At 38.1% G+C, this 16,354-nt stretch overlaps 1 protein-coding gene across 1 annotated transcript in view; it reads right to left on the minus strand.

Annotated features, from left to right (window-relative positions):
* Nucleotides 1–752: 752 nt before the first annotated feature.
* CDC40 (cell division cycle 40) overlaps nucleotides 753–16,354 on the minus strand; it is a 36,885-nt gene continuing 21,283 nt past the window's right edge. The window contains exons 6-15 of the mRNA XM_071438657.1: nucleotides 15,714–15,810; nucleotides 13,934–14,073; nucleotides 12,291–12,365; nucleotides 11,682–11,727; nucleotides 10,216–10,317; nucleotides 8,890–9,005; nucleotides 8,672–8,805; nucleotides 4,082–4,158; nucleotides 2,491–2,635; nucleotides 753–1,734 (exon numbers count right to left, since the gene is read on the minus strand). Of these exons, the coding sequence (XP_071294758.1) occupies nucleotides 1,557–1,734; nucleotides 2,491–2,635; nucleotides 4,082–4,158; nucleotides 8,672–8,805; nucleotides 8,890–9,005; nucleotides 10,216–10,317; nucleotides 11,682–11,727; nucleotides 12,291–12,365; nucleotides 13,934–14,073; nucleotides 15,714–15,810 (1,110 nt within the window). The 3' untranslated portion in view covers nucleotides 753–1,556. The remainder of the gene's footprint in view (nucleotides 1,735–2,490; nucleotides 2,636–4,081; nucleotides 4,159–8,671; nucleotides 8,806–8,889; nucleotides 9,006–10,215; nucleotides 10,318–11,681; nucleotides 11,728–12,290; nucleotides 12,366–13,933; nucleotides 14,074–15,713; nucleotides 15,811–16,354) is intronic.

Here is a 16,354-nt window from a genome sequence, read left to right on the forward strand (position 1 = left end):
TTCTGGGCTTGCTGCAAATGTTTAATCCCAATTTATCAACTCCAGCAGAATTGATTGAAACGTTTCTTTTTTTTTTTTTCCTCCAAAGACAACACCCAGTATATGACTACAAGAGTTTATACACTTATTTTCATATTTTGCATGTACTATTTTACAAATATATATATAAAGTTCAGCATGGTAGGTGACACATGGAAAAACACAGCCAAGCATTTTGTGTATTATGATTTAAATGGTTTTAAGCATTTGGGAAAGGTGTTTCTGATGTGAAAGCCAGTATGTGTTCCTGTGGTAAGATTTTCTATCAGCTCTATTCCTCTTCTCCTCCTTATTTCTCTGTACATATAAACTGTTAACAGTCAGGGCACACCGCCACATATCCATTTGGGAAATGCATTTGAAGGAGAAAATCCGTTCCAAATTTCTCCAGCCCGCTTTCTCTTGAAGCAGCACCTGGCACACACCAGAGCTCAACTCCCAGCTCAGGAATCAAACCTTCCCTCTGAAAAGCACATCAGAAATTCATCCTCTGCAAGACAGGAGCAGCCCTTTCCCACCCACATGGTGAAGAGCAGAGGAGCAGGAACAGCCTTTTCTCTCCCAACAGAGGATCAGTCTGCAGGCCATGCAGATGAACACTGCAAGAGAATGAGTTTATCTGAACACTGATACAACTGCACATTAAAACACCAAATGGTTGGAAATATTTTATATGGACATTGCAAGACAGAAAAATTGAATAAAGATAAGCAGAGTTTTTATAAAAAGATTTATTAAAAATAAGTTCTTTAAAGAGAAAAGGTGTCACATGTATATACATTAAATTGTCAAAACCTTCATGGGGCTTATAATACAAACTATTCAAAACAGAAAAAGAGACATTCACTTGTTTTTTAATGTGTCATGCTTATTGGAACAGAATAGCATATGGGAAGACAAAAAAACAACACAGCATACAACCATTACGAGGAAAACCCTGAAAATGAAGACTACTTGCAAAAGTGAAAGTGAGTAGCCTCATGATCCTACAGACAGAAACTAAGACTATGAATGGCATCTTCAGTTGATAGAGTTCATCTGACAACTGCTAGCTTCCAATTAATTCTTCATTTCTAGTGTGAATTAGCAAATCTCAGCAAGTGGATTTGTGCTTATCTTTTCCAGCTCTATTGCAGTAGGTACCACATATTTCTTCTTAGGAAGAAAGTTACACAATCACTGGTTTTCTCTTTAAACTCTCTGACAGCCAGAACCACAAAAATAGTTTTTCTTAAAATTATATTATTTTACAAGAGTGTTTTGCACAAGCAGAGGCGAGACAAACTGGCACATGATTCTGCATGCTTCAGATGACCTCAGCTTAGCTTCTCATTCCCAGATGCCATATTTAGAACTATATCCTTTCACTTGAGTCTTCTGAATTTCCTGGTGTTTAGTGCATATATACAGAGAGCTGAGACTGCAGTATTACAATGTCTACCCCTCCTCACAGCAGAATGCACCCTAATCTCAGATGTATGCAGGGCTTGCATCTTTTGGTCTCTGCAGCACCCCCTCTAGTCCCACAGTTTAATCAGACCATCCCAGCCACACGTGATGACTTTGGATGTTTCGTGTGGATGCCACACTGCACCAATACAGACTTTGTCATGTGCTTTTAACCTGCTGTAGAGTTTTGTTGTCTTCCAGTCCCAGATGTTCAGTTTCCCATCTGCATCTCCAGATATCACATAGCTGTATTAACAGGAATAAAATGAAAGTTGTATCATGTGTGCAGACTCCTTGCATGCTATTACAAGCAGCAACTGAGCAATAGTAAAGAGCTTCCTCCAGGGAGCTTCCCATCTGAAGCTGCTGAAGCCTGCAAACATTCCTACCAAGGAATTAGCTTTCAGGCTGTGCTCTAAGAGCACACAAGTCCTGCAGAAGGTGATTCATCAACTGCAAGGTAAACGTGCTAAGCAGCGTGATTATACCGTGCACGGAGTTGCTGGAACCCAAGAGAAAGTGCCACAAGCTTCTCTAAAATTATAGACACTTTTTCCTCTGGGTTTGCTGAGGTTATTCCCCAGTTTTTATAGTAACTCGTATCTTGTGTACATACAGTACTAAATGTATGGGCACTTTACTAAGCAAACAGGAAGAAAGAGATGATTTTCTGAACAGTAAATGAAGATACCACACCAGACTTAAGAACTGGGGAAACTGGGTGAGTTCAAATCCCAGATACTCTAGATGAGTGCACATTGTGGGAACAGACTCTGCACTGCACACCATGTGCAAAAAGATGGGAGTCAGATGTGGAAGCCTCTCTTAGTCCAATCAGATGCTAAGAGTAAACCTTCTGTTCTGCTGTTTGGCAAGGGAGCTCTGCCCGATGCTGAGCTAACAGGACTGTGCATTCATGCATGTTGCAGGGGATTAAAAAAAAAATTTAGGGTCCATACTTGCAAGTTATATAAGATGAAGTTCATTCCCACAAAAACTTACCTCATATCAGGTGAAAAATCCACTTGACAAGCGTAGCCAGCTACCATGTGACCTTTGAAAATTTTCTTTTTGTTTAATCTGAATCTGTTCTGAGCTCCAAAAATCAAGATTTGGTTATCCATTGACTGGCAAGCCAACCATTTCCCTATAAATGCAATAAACAAAGGTGGTGTTAGGGTGCTGCATCTGAAGAAACAGACCTAACTGGGATGTTTTTGGAGATTTTGACATTTTTTCTTGCACTATTTGAATACAGATTTTGCGCCAGCGTCAAGCCATGACAATTATGTAGCAGAGATTTAGGTAACAGTTGATATTGTTTCTGCCTGCCAAGAGTTGAAGCCTTATGTTTGACAGGCTTTGGGATGCCTATTCCTACAAAATGCACTCAGGACTCTACTAAAGCTCTGACTGTTCCAGCTATGTGCTGCATCAACCCCACTGGCTTCCTGTGAAGTTTTTAAGATACTGTGTAATCTTGCTGGTGGCACACAATCACATAACTCAGTAAAGGGGGGAAAAAATCCATCTAGCTGCACTCTACTTGATCACCTTTTTTGTGGGTACTCTAAGGAAGTCATCCCCTCTTTTCTTTATGGGAAAACAGGTCTAAGGTAGACTGAGGAGTTTGCAACTATGTAGTATTCTCTGCCTTAATAGAATGCAATTAATAAAGATATTTTAGTGAAAGAAAAATTGAGGCTTTTCTATTCATAACTTCATCTCATTTTGCATCTTGGCAGTGCATTAACTCCTGCCTGAGAATCCAGTGATGATGACGTGCTACAGAACACCCAGAACAGAAACTTCTGTCCCAAACTCTGCATATTGGCACTGCCTTTAAAGTGTTTTATGCAGTGACAACATAACATTGGCTGTGCAACAAGTTGATCAGCCTCTACTCAGCCTAATGGGATTGTTAACAGCAAGTCTGGCAACACTGTAATAATGGTGACACTAAAGCTATTTAAATTTGGCCAAAACAGATAACAGGAATTTTGCCTTGTTAGAAGGATTTTCACTGATTACTTGAGGCACTAAACAACTATCGTTCTTCAGTATGATTCTAATTGAAGAACATAAACACCAGTGGAACATTAACATACAGAAACACTGAGATAATTTAGGATTTCTCTTATGCAAGAATTATTTGGACTACATTCATAACAGAAGGGAACAAGATCATGTACAACATGAGTTTCTACTTTAACTGTGGCACCACAAGGACTGCTGAACTTGCTTAACACTCTGCCACCACTGTCAGTTCCCTCCATTCTTGCTCTACATAGTTTAAATACAGCAAAGAGCACATGGTAGCTCTAGGGAGAGTCCTTTTGCCTCATTTGGATGAAGGCCTAATTTTAAACTGACACAGTTACCCTGATATAAACCCTCATTTTGAAATACTTGCTCTTTAGAATTTTAAATCAAAACATGATCCAATCCAATCTTGGATTAAGTGCACAGAGTGACTGGGAGGGGTTAGTCTGGGGTGAAAGGAGGATGCAACACAGCAACATCACAGAGATAATAATCAGTAAGAGGTGCTTATGTAAATTAGGTCTAAGAAGGCGGTAAAGTGTTAACCTACCATTTGGAGACAAAGTCACGGCTGGCATGGAATGCATACTTGGCTCAGCTATGTACTTGAAGTCTACAGGAATGTCCCTGCAAAAGGAAGAAGTATGTGTTTTATGAAGACATGGAGATGTTCCAAAGAGCTGCTTCAAGTCAGCTGATTTATGTGGCAACTGAACCATGGAGAATGTATGGTGGCATCCAAAGGAAGAATATGCAAAAACTCAAAAATATTATGAATGTACACCCAAGAACTCCAGATGCAGAGCCATCTAAAGCATAACCTCTGAGAGTGTGAATTTACTCCAGTCAAATGAGCCAGTGTCTAAATTAGAGTAATAATTCTAATTGTTAAAAGCAAAACTGTAGCACAAAGTTCCTTTATTGCCTTCAGGTAACTGCAGCTCTTACAAAGTTCCTATTTAGATAGCAAGAACATACTGACATATGCATGGATCTTACTGGAAGATCTTACTGACTTGAGTTTTGTTTTAAATCAATATTTCTGTCTTTTTTAAATTCTTCTTTTTAAACATTTTTTAAAGGAAAAGAAAAAATTAGTCTCTCTCATCTCTTTGACATGCCCTTTTCCTCCTGACCTCCCCAAATGGGATGCCAACCAAATTCCAAATATTCACAGCTGAACTGAACGCTGAACTCCCCAGCTCAATTGCATAAAGACTGCGCCAGTGCATGTTCTTAACATACACTGTCCTATACAAAGGCCTAGGGTAAAAACAAGGACAGTCTAATCCTTACTCCACAGAACTGCCCTTTGGTTTTGACTATATAAATTGAATTACTAACGGCTTGTGCATATTCACAGTATTCCTCATACTCTGCACTGGAGGACTGGAAAAAAGGGAAGGCATGTACATGGCTTTCTCATTAAGCAAAAGAAACCTCCAGCAGAAAATAGATTTGATTAATGTATTCTGCAGAAAGCACATGCAAAATGTTCTGTAGCAACATTAATTAATACAAAGGGGATGTTTATGGCTCCATTGTCTAATTGACAGAGCAGAAGGGCTGCTGGGACACTCGGGGAGCGGAGAGTGTGGGTGGCTGCCTCGTCCCAGCTGCCCAGCCTTGCTGGATGGCAATACAGTCGGCATTAGCAAGGTAATTAGCATACTGCTTTATTGTGCAGGAAGTTCTTTCCCTCATCTCCAGTTAAGCAACACACACAGGGGCAGCAGAGTGAGAAGCTGCTCTGTTGTCAGGAAGTGAGACAAATGCTCCTGTGTGTTAAAATCATTTACTCCTCAGAATAAGAAGGGCAACCCACTTAATACACTCCATGGATAAAAGCATGCACTTTAGGCCAGGGATAACCAGCTTCCAAACAGACAGACCTAAGATGGCCATTGGGCAGCAAATCTGTGAAGATTCCACATCATCTCTGAAGATTATCAACACAACAGTCCAGGAAGTGTCACATCCTACCCACACCATTTCCAGCTCCACTTGCAACAGGACACAAGGTTATTGCTGCAGCAAGGCCAGGCCCTGATCCACTCCCACCACCCAACACTCCTGCAGACCAACAACTTTCTGGTAAAGCCAAACCCACTGGAAGCCCTGTTAAAGTCTCATCACAGAAGATGCATCTTCAATACTGAATTGCTCTGCAGTCAGAAATTTAAATGCAGCATCAGTTGTTCTACTTCTCCTTTTACAAATGAAGGCAGGCTCACCTGCTAGAATTTATTCATAACAGCTCTGCTTTATGTTGATACCTACCAGGCACACTGAGGATGGCAGCAGGATATGCTGCATTAAATTATTAGGCAGAATAAAGAGATGCATTTGTGTTTCACATTTGCTTCCAGTCAAATTGCTAAATAAGTAATGTCAGCCTGCTCCCTTAAAAAAATTACCAACACAGACGCTATCATGGTTGTCCAACCTCAAAACTCATGTGACATATTTGTTTTTTGTGACAAATATTTAAAATTTAAATATTTTTAAGTCCTTTCCCCACTTCATAGCATTTCAAAGGCTGACAAGTTTTGAATATCAGAAATTCTATCTGCTAGCCAAGATTTAGAAGTTTTTTACTCTGGGGTTTTGATACAACTTCTTCCCCAGGCAAGACACAGAAAATCTTTTTAACAAAAGAAGGAAAAGAAGCAAGCCAACCCAAACCCTCAGTACAACCCAATCCAGTTTTGGGACCTACACATAATGAAGATGTCCCTCAGGAGACTGCATTATCTCTACCAGGAGCCATGGGTGAAAAGACCCACTGAGGGGCACATATTTACAGAGATGACAAGCCTCCAAAACCTGTCAGCATAATAACTGAATTACCACTGCACAGTTAGTTCTTGCTTTGCTGGCTGACTCGGAGATAAAAAGAAGTAACAGCCTCCAAAGTTAAATGCTCACATAATTTCAGTGCTTACCCAAGCAGGATTAGATGCATACAAAGCAAAGACAAAATAATATTTTGCATTTCTAGAAGAGAGAACACAGTATATGATACCCATGGCAACTTTACCATCTCAATCACATGAAATGCAAAAGCAGGCAAATTTTCAAGTACTCCCATTAATCTTCCTAAATAAACTATGTACTCTACAAGAGTCTGTACTATACTTGAAGTCCGAACTTTCAACAACTAACCAACTGCAATTCTATATACAGCCCCATGAAATCTTTGCACAGGATGGATTCTTGGGAAAGCAGATTTAAGTTCCCAGGAGTTCCTCACTGTAAAGTCAGACATGGCATCCCATTACCCATCTCTGGCCAAGTCAAAGTGTTTACAAAACACTACAGAATTCCTCTAGACAATTGAAATGAAGCAATTAGACTAACTTCTTATTACTAGCTTTTAAGGCCATACTCAGGTCATAATTACTTCCACTTTTTTGTGTAGGATACTGAAGAAACATTGTGCTGAAGAACATACCAAGGAAAAGTGCCAAAAAGTGCAGCAACCAAATCACAGCTAAGTAGCAATAATTTTTCTTACCAACTTAGGAAAAAGGATTTGAGAAATAATTTGCCATGAATTTTTCTGAACTCCAAAATCTTCCATAATGAATGTATTAACTTAGTTTTAAGGCATTTTAAAAATCTGGGTCTTGAAATTACAGAAATATGCTTACAGACCAATTAGCATATATCATGGTAGGTTGTGGGGAAAGGTTTTCAAGTCATGCCCAGGAAGATGGCATTACATTTGCTCTTTATAAAACCAAAGTATTTCCCAACAACTGCATTACAGAATATTGCATAGAGTCAAGTTTCCTATCATTTCAACAAGGGAGCTCTTTCTTCAGTGTACAAAACACTGTTACATGTTTTTTTCCTCAAGAAAAAAACTTCTGCTACTGGAACAATCAGGTTGTGATGTTCCCATGCCAGAACCTTTTTGCCTTTCCTGCTTTTCTCCACAGACTGACTAAATCCACCCACTTTACTATTTATTTCGGCCATCACACAAAGCTCATAAAACAAGGGCAATCCAATCTCAAGGAAATAACAGATTTGTGCAAGCGAGATCATCCTCCCACTCAACAAAGAGGAGACATTCCTTAGCAGACATGGTATTGTAAAGGTTTTTCTTTAAGGAGCTCAGTAAATCCATGGGTCTGCTTATGAAGTACTGAACAGAGGCTTTTTTGGAGCAGCATATGGTGACAGCATTTTCTGTCTAGCCTAAGCCTGGGTTCCCAGACTTTGGTCATTCCTACTGCGACTGGCAATGATTGCAGACGATCACAGACAAGCTGAGGATTTAGCTGCCTGCTTGGGGAACATTCCAATACCACAGATTGGAGTCTCTTGTCTAAGCTACAGGGGGAAAAAAAAAAAAAAGCAAGCAGCTAGGAAGAAACTGATTAGTCACAGAACTGTCAAACTAGATTCTGCATTATGCAACAGTTTTGCATGTGTGAACAGCAAAAGGAAATGAATACCTCAAGATATGGGACTGATTATTTCAAAAATAAATTGTCAAATCCTAAAGAAATCTTAGAAGTTCTAAGTTCAAGATCTTAGTACCTAGAACTTTGTGAAAAACATTTCAGATAGGAGTGATCTGTTTTCTCTGCAGGTTAAATGTTAAAAACTGGAAGCCATTTCAAATATTTTGTATTAGTTTTTCCTGGACAGACTCTACCTTTTCTGTCATCTATTGTATTCATACTGTGGGTACCAATTATTGCCAAAAAGCCAGACTAACAGAAAACCAGAATAAAGCTACACTAAACTTGTTATTTCAAACATGGGCCAAGTATCATATAATACTATGGACATCTGAGTTCAAAGCATTCAAAACCAACACACACCAATTGTAATAGGGCAGAATACATTGCTTTAAGAGTTAATTTAAAGACTAATACACCCTTGGGGAAAGGGGAGAGAGCAGAGACCACTAACAGAGTGCAGTGTGCTTCAGGCTGAGGAAATCAATGAAGTGTCTCAAGCATTAAGTCAGAACAGGGTTTTAAGTCCTGAGCTAGCTAGAACTCAGTACACTCCAGTGGCCTATGTGATATGTGTACTTCTAAAAATGAACTCTCTTCTCAGTTTGTTCACAATATACTTTGAGGTAAGATTTTCAAGGTAAAATTCAAAATTTTAGACTTACCATTCCCAGACTCTTAAACTCTTGTCATCAGATGTACTCACAAACCTTCTATTTTCATCCACAAACACAATGGTGTTGACAGCCCCCAAATGCCTGTCGTATTCCTGCACAATCTCACCACTTCGAATATCCCACTACAATTAAAAAAGTCAGAATAAGAACCTGCTTTTTTACTAAATACCAGTACTCTTAGAGAAATAAATGTTGAGTAGACATACCTGTACAATTTTCTTATCTGACATCCCTGCAACAAAGAGATTTTGTTTATCTTCATCAGGATTGAACTTAACACAATAAGGAACCTTCCTGTTGGTGAATCTTGAAATACATTGCCCTGCAACAGAAAACCCATTTATAGTGTATCAGGTTGGAAGTGCTATGGACTGATTGGTTGTTGCAGATACTGAAAAAAAGCACTTTACTAAGAGCAGACAACACTTCTTTTAACGTCCTTGAGAGAATTAGAGGGCAGAATTTGCCCTGCTCTTTGATTAGACCATCTTTCACATTTGTATGCATGCACCTGTATAAACATGCACACACACAAACTGCTCTGTAAGTTTGCTACAATTCCCAAACAATACAACTGCTTGGTACCCTGTATGCCACCAGGACATAACAGAACATAAGGACAGGTTCAGGGCATCACAAGCTAACCACTGTCTTTGAAATACATATCTCCTTAGGATCAGAGGTCTACAAATTTGGGCAAGAATTCAAGACTAATCTCAGAAAGGTTAACAGTAATCCAACTGCAAAATAAAGCCCTGTCCTCCCCTCTTAGCTTCAGTCACAAATACCCTTATAACTCCTTATCTGTAACTTACAGGAGACGTGTTAATACAAAAGCTCTGTCTAAAGAACTGAGTTCAGATTCAACACTGGAGAATTAGACTTACACCTTTCTGGCTATCACCTGTGTAAGATTAGTGACACTGATAACCCTGAAAGCTAACAACTTTTTCAAACATGGGAACTCTCTGTCTTAGGAAGAGACCCAGGTTTAAAAGAATACTGACAAAACCCTGTAAAATCCTGTATTTTTTTTAACTTAAACTATTTATAGCAGAATGCTACAGAACATCTCCCAGGCATGAGAGCATCAGACCTACCCTTCACCTCTCTATACCAGCAGGTCACCACCTTTTCTTATTTGGAATGCTTTTAAGGTTAAGCAAAAGACCAAGTGAGATAATTTTTCTAAATTAAGCATATTTAGGTGTAAAGAGTAATTTCATGCCTGTAAATGTAAACATGCAATTTGACAAGATGTCTTTTGCTAAAAATTGTTCTAGCATTACAAACAACTATCAAACTTCTCAAATAAAAAGCTATATGAAATACAGGTAGTGTCAGTTGCACCATTGCAGATAACAACAAAACATTTGTGAAAAAAGACTAATTATCCTGCAATGAAAGCCTAAACAGTGAACTACAAGACAATATGAAGGACAACTGGAAACAACCTGAATGCTGAGATATCTTTGTAGTCACTGTTAATTAAAACCAGTGCCAAATAACAGCACCTACAAACAGAAGCCTACCTGTTTCAGTGTCCCAGAGTTTTAGATAGCGGTCATATGCAGCACTAAGGAACTGAGTGCCTGCGTTGTTAAAACAGATGTCTCGGACAGCTTTACTGTGTCCTACAAAACAGGAAAAAATGCAATGGTAGACTTTCATCCATTCATACTTAGAATTAATTAAAAAAAACAAACCAACCCATATTACTCAAGTTAAATGCTCTAACAACACAAAGAGAAGAAGAGAATCACTTACTGAAGTTCTTAATGAGAACTAGTAAAGAACAATTCAAGTCAGAAAGAAAAAGTAACTCTTAAAAAATAGTGAGAATAAAACCTCATAACATCCTCACACCTCTAAAACACTGGAGAGAGAAACAAAAGCACTGCACAGAAACACTTGATAAACAAGTATAAACTTGTATAAATTGATACACAAGCAGAACTTCAGAAGCAATTTAAAATACTCTAATAAATGGCAACATCTAATGAAAAAGACGAGAGACAAACACTACATGAGACTCATGTAATGGAGAAACATTTAAAATTAGTAAGCAGGTACAAAATATGGGAAATATTAGATCAGAAAATTAAGAATGCTTTCATCTAATGTTAATCTTGCTACCCCTCAGCCTCAATACTTTTATGTGACCACCACATCAGACTTGCAGTTTTTTTTAGTTTAAATATTGACACAGTAATTGAAATATAGCAAAATGGTAAGCAAATCTGGTTGATAATAAGCAGCTTTTGAGAAAAACAGTCACACTGTTCAAAAAGAGTAGTCTATTGAGAGAGAACCTTTTTTGAGCCATCATCATTGCCACACCGCTGTCATCAGAAATAATAGGTGAAAAAAGACTTCTTTCTTGTTACTCAACATATATTCACTCAGTGTTCTAGAAATGTTCCTATTTCAATAGGAGAATCAGCAACTTTTGTTCTGCATTCAAGGTTGCTAAGAAGTTTGTATTTCTCTCTCTCTCTCTCTCTCCCAGATATCTGCTTTAAAAAGCACCTGTTACATGAACAAAGACTGCACCTGAACCTAAAAAAGATTTCCCATGCTTTTGCACTAAAAACTCAGCACAGATGGAATGACCTATTTAAGGAGGGATCAGACCATGAGACACCCTCACTGGTCAAATACAGAGGGTTGCTGTTTTCAACATGAAGATGGGGCAACTTCATGTCAAAATTTTGCCTTTGAAAAAAAGTCTTGCATAAAGTATTCATGACTGTAGGACACTAATGTTTTGTTTTAAGGGTTGTAAGATGATACACGTCAACATTAAATTGTTTGGAATAATGACAAAGTTCTTAACAAAATGTGCATCTTTTCCAGTTTTTACTGCCAAGATCATTCCAAACAACCATGGGCTTGGATGCACACAAGTCCTCTCTATGACAAATTAATAAGCTAACCTAAACCATATTCTTCCAGGAAGTTGTTTTAGACATAAATGAGTTTAAAAAAAGTCTATTACCAATAAATGTTCGTAGACATCTTCGATCACCATATACTTCCCATAGCTAGGAAAAAAAGGATGGGGGGAAATACGTCAATTGTTAAACAACAATGATGCTGAAATTAAGTACTAACATATGTCAAACATCTTTTAAGAAATTAATTACAAACATATACCATGTACTGATTAATCACAATCTATCCAGAAATTCACTAGAATGCTGTCATCTTCCTGTCAGCAAAATTCCCTTAGAATAACTAAAGCTCCCATACTATATTCCAACTTTAATGACTTAAAGTTTTGCTACTAAAAAAAAAAACCCAACACATCAGCTTTCTATGTTGGACTGAAGTGAGATTAGTTCACACCACAAACACTTCAGTAAAAGATTTCAGCAGAGACCTATTGTTAGTTGTAAAATTAGGCTTCACAGAAAATAAATTAATACAACAACAAAGGCAATAATGTGAGAAACTTGTGACCTTCTAAATGCTATTAAAAAACAACTAACATTATTCTAACACAGACAAAAGATATTTGGTAGAGTATGTTTATGTATCCTAAAATGCACTGTCTATATTCCAGGATGGTATAAAATGTATTCATGAAAACAGCAAAATAACTCACCTTAATTTTGCAATCCATAGAGCAAGACAACATTATATGCCCAGACAGAGGAAACAATCTGACTGCACTGACACCCTGTAAATAAGAACATAAGTTAACAGTAAGTGGATAATCAGAAGTTTGTTCAGTTCATTTGCCATCTTTTCCAAGCAAAAAGCTAAAGCTTATCTTCATAAAATATACAGATACTGTACCTAGAAAAGAAATAACCTGCTCACATTCCATTTTAGAAACAGTGATGTATTTTGAACAAATGCTATTGGAAAAAAAGTTGTTTCACTTTAACAGCTGTACATATAACCTCCTTCAACATCCACACCATTACTGTGGCAAACACAGCAAATAAAAACAAACTGGGGGTTAAAGGAACTGTCTCTGCATAACAAGCGTTTTTAGATGGGGCAGGTATGGAATTTTTCAAAAAACAAGAAAAAAACCTTTTGGCCAGCTCAATTTCTTACATATAGTACCAGTGCTTTCTACCCACTGAGCTCGGATTTCCTGGGCGCAGCATCTTCACAGCTGTCTGCATTCCAGGTACTCCTTTCTGGGAAGCCCAAAGAACCCCCAAGTACTCCTGGCTTTAACGTCCCTCCTTTCCATTTCATGTTGATTACTCTATTCATATGCCATGCAGTTCCTCCCTCCCACCTCTGGTTGGAGCTGGGTACTTTATCCTCCCTATTATTGTCTACTTATTTCTCCCAGCTTTTCTAAATTTGTCAGCCCATTTTTCTTTTGCCTCTCTCATCGATATCATTATTCACCTTGTTTGAAGGAAAAAGTCATTTTACATATCAGTCTGGTGTAATAGGATAAAAGGCAGAGGAGGGACTAGAGCTTTGGGGAGGAGGTGTCATTCTGGCAAGCCCTGAGAGTTGCAGCTATAAGCTCGTTGATGCAGCAATCATTTAAGAAAAGCTCAGAGACGTGACTCAACTGAAAAAAAGGGTAAAAGCCAAAACCATTCCCTATGTCCTCCTTTCTTCCATCTTCCAAATATTATTAAGGTGATGTCCATTGCACTGCAGAATATTCCCCCCAAATTAGTGGCAATAGAAGCAGCAAATTGAGTATATGCTGTACAACCCTGAGAGTGAAACACTTTTCTAACACCAGAAGTTTGTATATTGTTTTGGTATCTGACACAAGAAGGAACTGTGGATTTTAAGCAGCATCAAAGAAAACCCTTAGCAAGACACACCTCTCAAAGATATTAGCTATATTTGGGAAACCTGTAATCACCAAACCTATGTAACTTTACCCAAGTTTGATAGGAAATAGCCCTTAAGTACTCTTACTACAAAAAACCCTCAAACCCCAAACATTCTTAGGAATCTCTAGAATCAGCTTTATTGTCATTCACATTGTAATTTCAGAAATAACTTCAAATATCCCCAAAGTCACTGAATAATACTTTACCCTTTAAGGTAGGTCAGGAAGTCAAAAAGTATATATGCAGCTAGACAACTGCAATGGAACAGGCAAACACCTTGAGCATGTAACTCAACTAATTACATGCAGAGTATGGTAAAAAGGAAAATACTCTTTCCTTCTACTGACTTTTCAGTTTTATAGAAATTACTAGCTGCAGACAAAAAATTAAATGGGTTGTTATGCTCTATGCTCACAAAGACTCCTACCTTTGTATGCCCAGACCACACATGGATTTGTTTCTTTGGAAGATAGCACTTCTCAGGTGGTACTGTAGAACGGAGATTAACCCCAACATCTTGAGGGACATGAAGATAAGATCTCCCCTGATAGTCATACATTTCTTTAACTGAAAAGGTAAACAGAGAATTCTGAGAATCCATATTTTAAGAGGTTATAATCTTTGAAAGGCTTAACAACTCACACAATTACAGTTTTCTCAACATAGCTGCTCTGCTGTAGAGGGAGAGGTGAAAGAAGGAGGTATAAGAAAAACCAGCTTCTTCATACAGATGTGGAATCTTATTTGACATCAGTTATACTCAAATTATGTCAATTCAGCAAAGTCTGCTTGGAACCTTACAATCCATATGAAGACAATCTTTCTCTTACCCATTTTACTCATCATCAAACAGCAAGAGAGTTCCCCTGACCAAAAAGACTTCGCTTACACTAACACTACATACATTAAACCATGCAACTCTAACCCTGACATTTGCTTGCAACTCACATTCTGGCCAACTCTGTGCTGTGTCAGTCATGTCAACAGAATTACAAATCAAGGAAAAAACGATTCATTTGGCCAGCATGAACCAATATTGGTCCCCAGCAGCCAACAACCGCTCTTTAGCTAGATTTAGGAAGCGATTGGACAGTCAGAAACACAGGGATGCATTATGCAGGAAATGGATTATTTCAGAGTAGACTTATGTTGGGTAGCCATGACAATAAACTGTGCACTGATTAAATTCATTTCTCTGTTTCTGGAATGTTGTTATGGCAGTTTTGCTTGTACTCTTGCACAGTATCCATGCATACACACATCTTCAAAATGGAGTATTTCTGGAATGTTTGCATGTCAGATCACAGTTTATATGGCAAGGTCTTTCACTGTGAAATTTCAGGTAGAGAGCATGAAAACTTGGATACAAAATAATTAGCCCGTAGGAGGCTCAGTGGCTAAAATTTCATGTTTGTTATGTTCACTGCTATAAATACCATCATGATCTACTACTATGATCTACATAAAGAGAACAATGTTCTAGTGCCAGCAATGCTTTTCTCACAGCCACCACTTCTTCCTCAATGCACTTTAGAAAGGATGCTCACAGCTCATGTGTGTGAGCCTAGCTGTAGAAACTGGCACACAAAGGGAGACCCTGTCTACCAAACTATCCACACCAAACAGTGTTACACAGGGCTGTTCAAGTAACAGCTTCAAAAATTACTTAATTACCAAACCATTTTCTTTGAAGGTACCACACACTACAGTCTTCTGTAGGGTAATTAATTGATACACAATTATTCATAGTATGACGGCAAGAACATTTACATTAAAAATTGAGGAAGTGTAAAGTCCAAGTGATTTTCTAAATTGTTCATAAACCATAACTCAGAGCACTACCTGATGAAAATACTGACATACAAAACTACAATAATTCTGAAGCTGAAACTAAGCCAAACCCATAACTTCAATATGTTTGCTCTGTGAAACAGAAAAGAGATACATGCATCGAGTAACATTGAAAATAAATAAATAAAACCAGTACCCTGAAAAATTATATTTCCACACTGCTCTTCACAGTACGAAGTGGAATTAGTCCAAGTTTATTTCTTTCCCTGTCCTTTATGCCTTTGCCTGTGAGTGCTGTTATCTCCAATACAGAAACATCAATGTGCTGAGGCTGTCTGCCATCCTTACTAATTAACACAGCAGGCAAGAAAACACAGTGAGCTAGAAAATGAGAACAGCCAGGAAGATGCCATTACCATGTAATATAGTCTTCTCCTCTCCAGGTTTATCATCTTCTAGTTTTCCTCTCTTCTGCCTCTTAGCTGTTATTTCATCCAACTCCTTCTGCTCTTCCTGGAAAAAAATAAAACGTGATCTCTTAGTCAGCATTCAGAATCACATAACAAAATCCAGAACTGTACTATTGTTTACTCACTATTAAGAAAACATTTATTTGCTAAACAAGATTAGAAATATTCCTAAGCACCAATAAAGAGAATACCCCTATCAAAACCATAAAGGCTTGGAAAGCTATGTACACTGAAAAGAACAGATATATTTTTAGTCACAGACTAAAGCTAAGCACTGACTGGACAAGAAGGATATCTGTTGGTTGGACGGTTCAGGGTGTGTGCATTTGTGTGTGTGATATTGGGGGTTTTCATTTGCCATTTAAAAAAAAAAAAAAAGTTTCATTTTCACTTTTTTTCCCCCAAGCTGTTTCTTTTAATCAGACTCTACACATAGATTGAATTAATTTTATTTCCAAAAAGTGTTCTGAATAATTGAATGCAGAATATCTGGAACATTTTATTTGGATATGTCACCCAAAATGTTTCTAATTGCCCCAAAGCATAGCATGGATCTGATTGGGCAAGCAGTAGGGCAGCTGGATCTC

The sequence above is a fragment of the Agelaius tricolor genome, unplaced genomic scaffold (genome assembly GCF_023055355.1).
Source record: "Agelaius tricolor isolate 1412-34295 unplaced genomic scaffold, bAgeTri1.0.p SCAF_1, whole genome shotgun sequence".
Classification (NCBI taxonomy): domain Eukaryota; kingdom Metazoa; phylum Chordata; class Aves; order Passeriformes; family Icteridae; genus Agelaius; species Agelaius tricolor.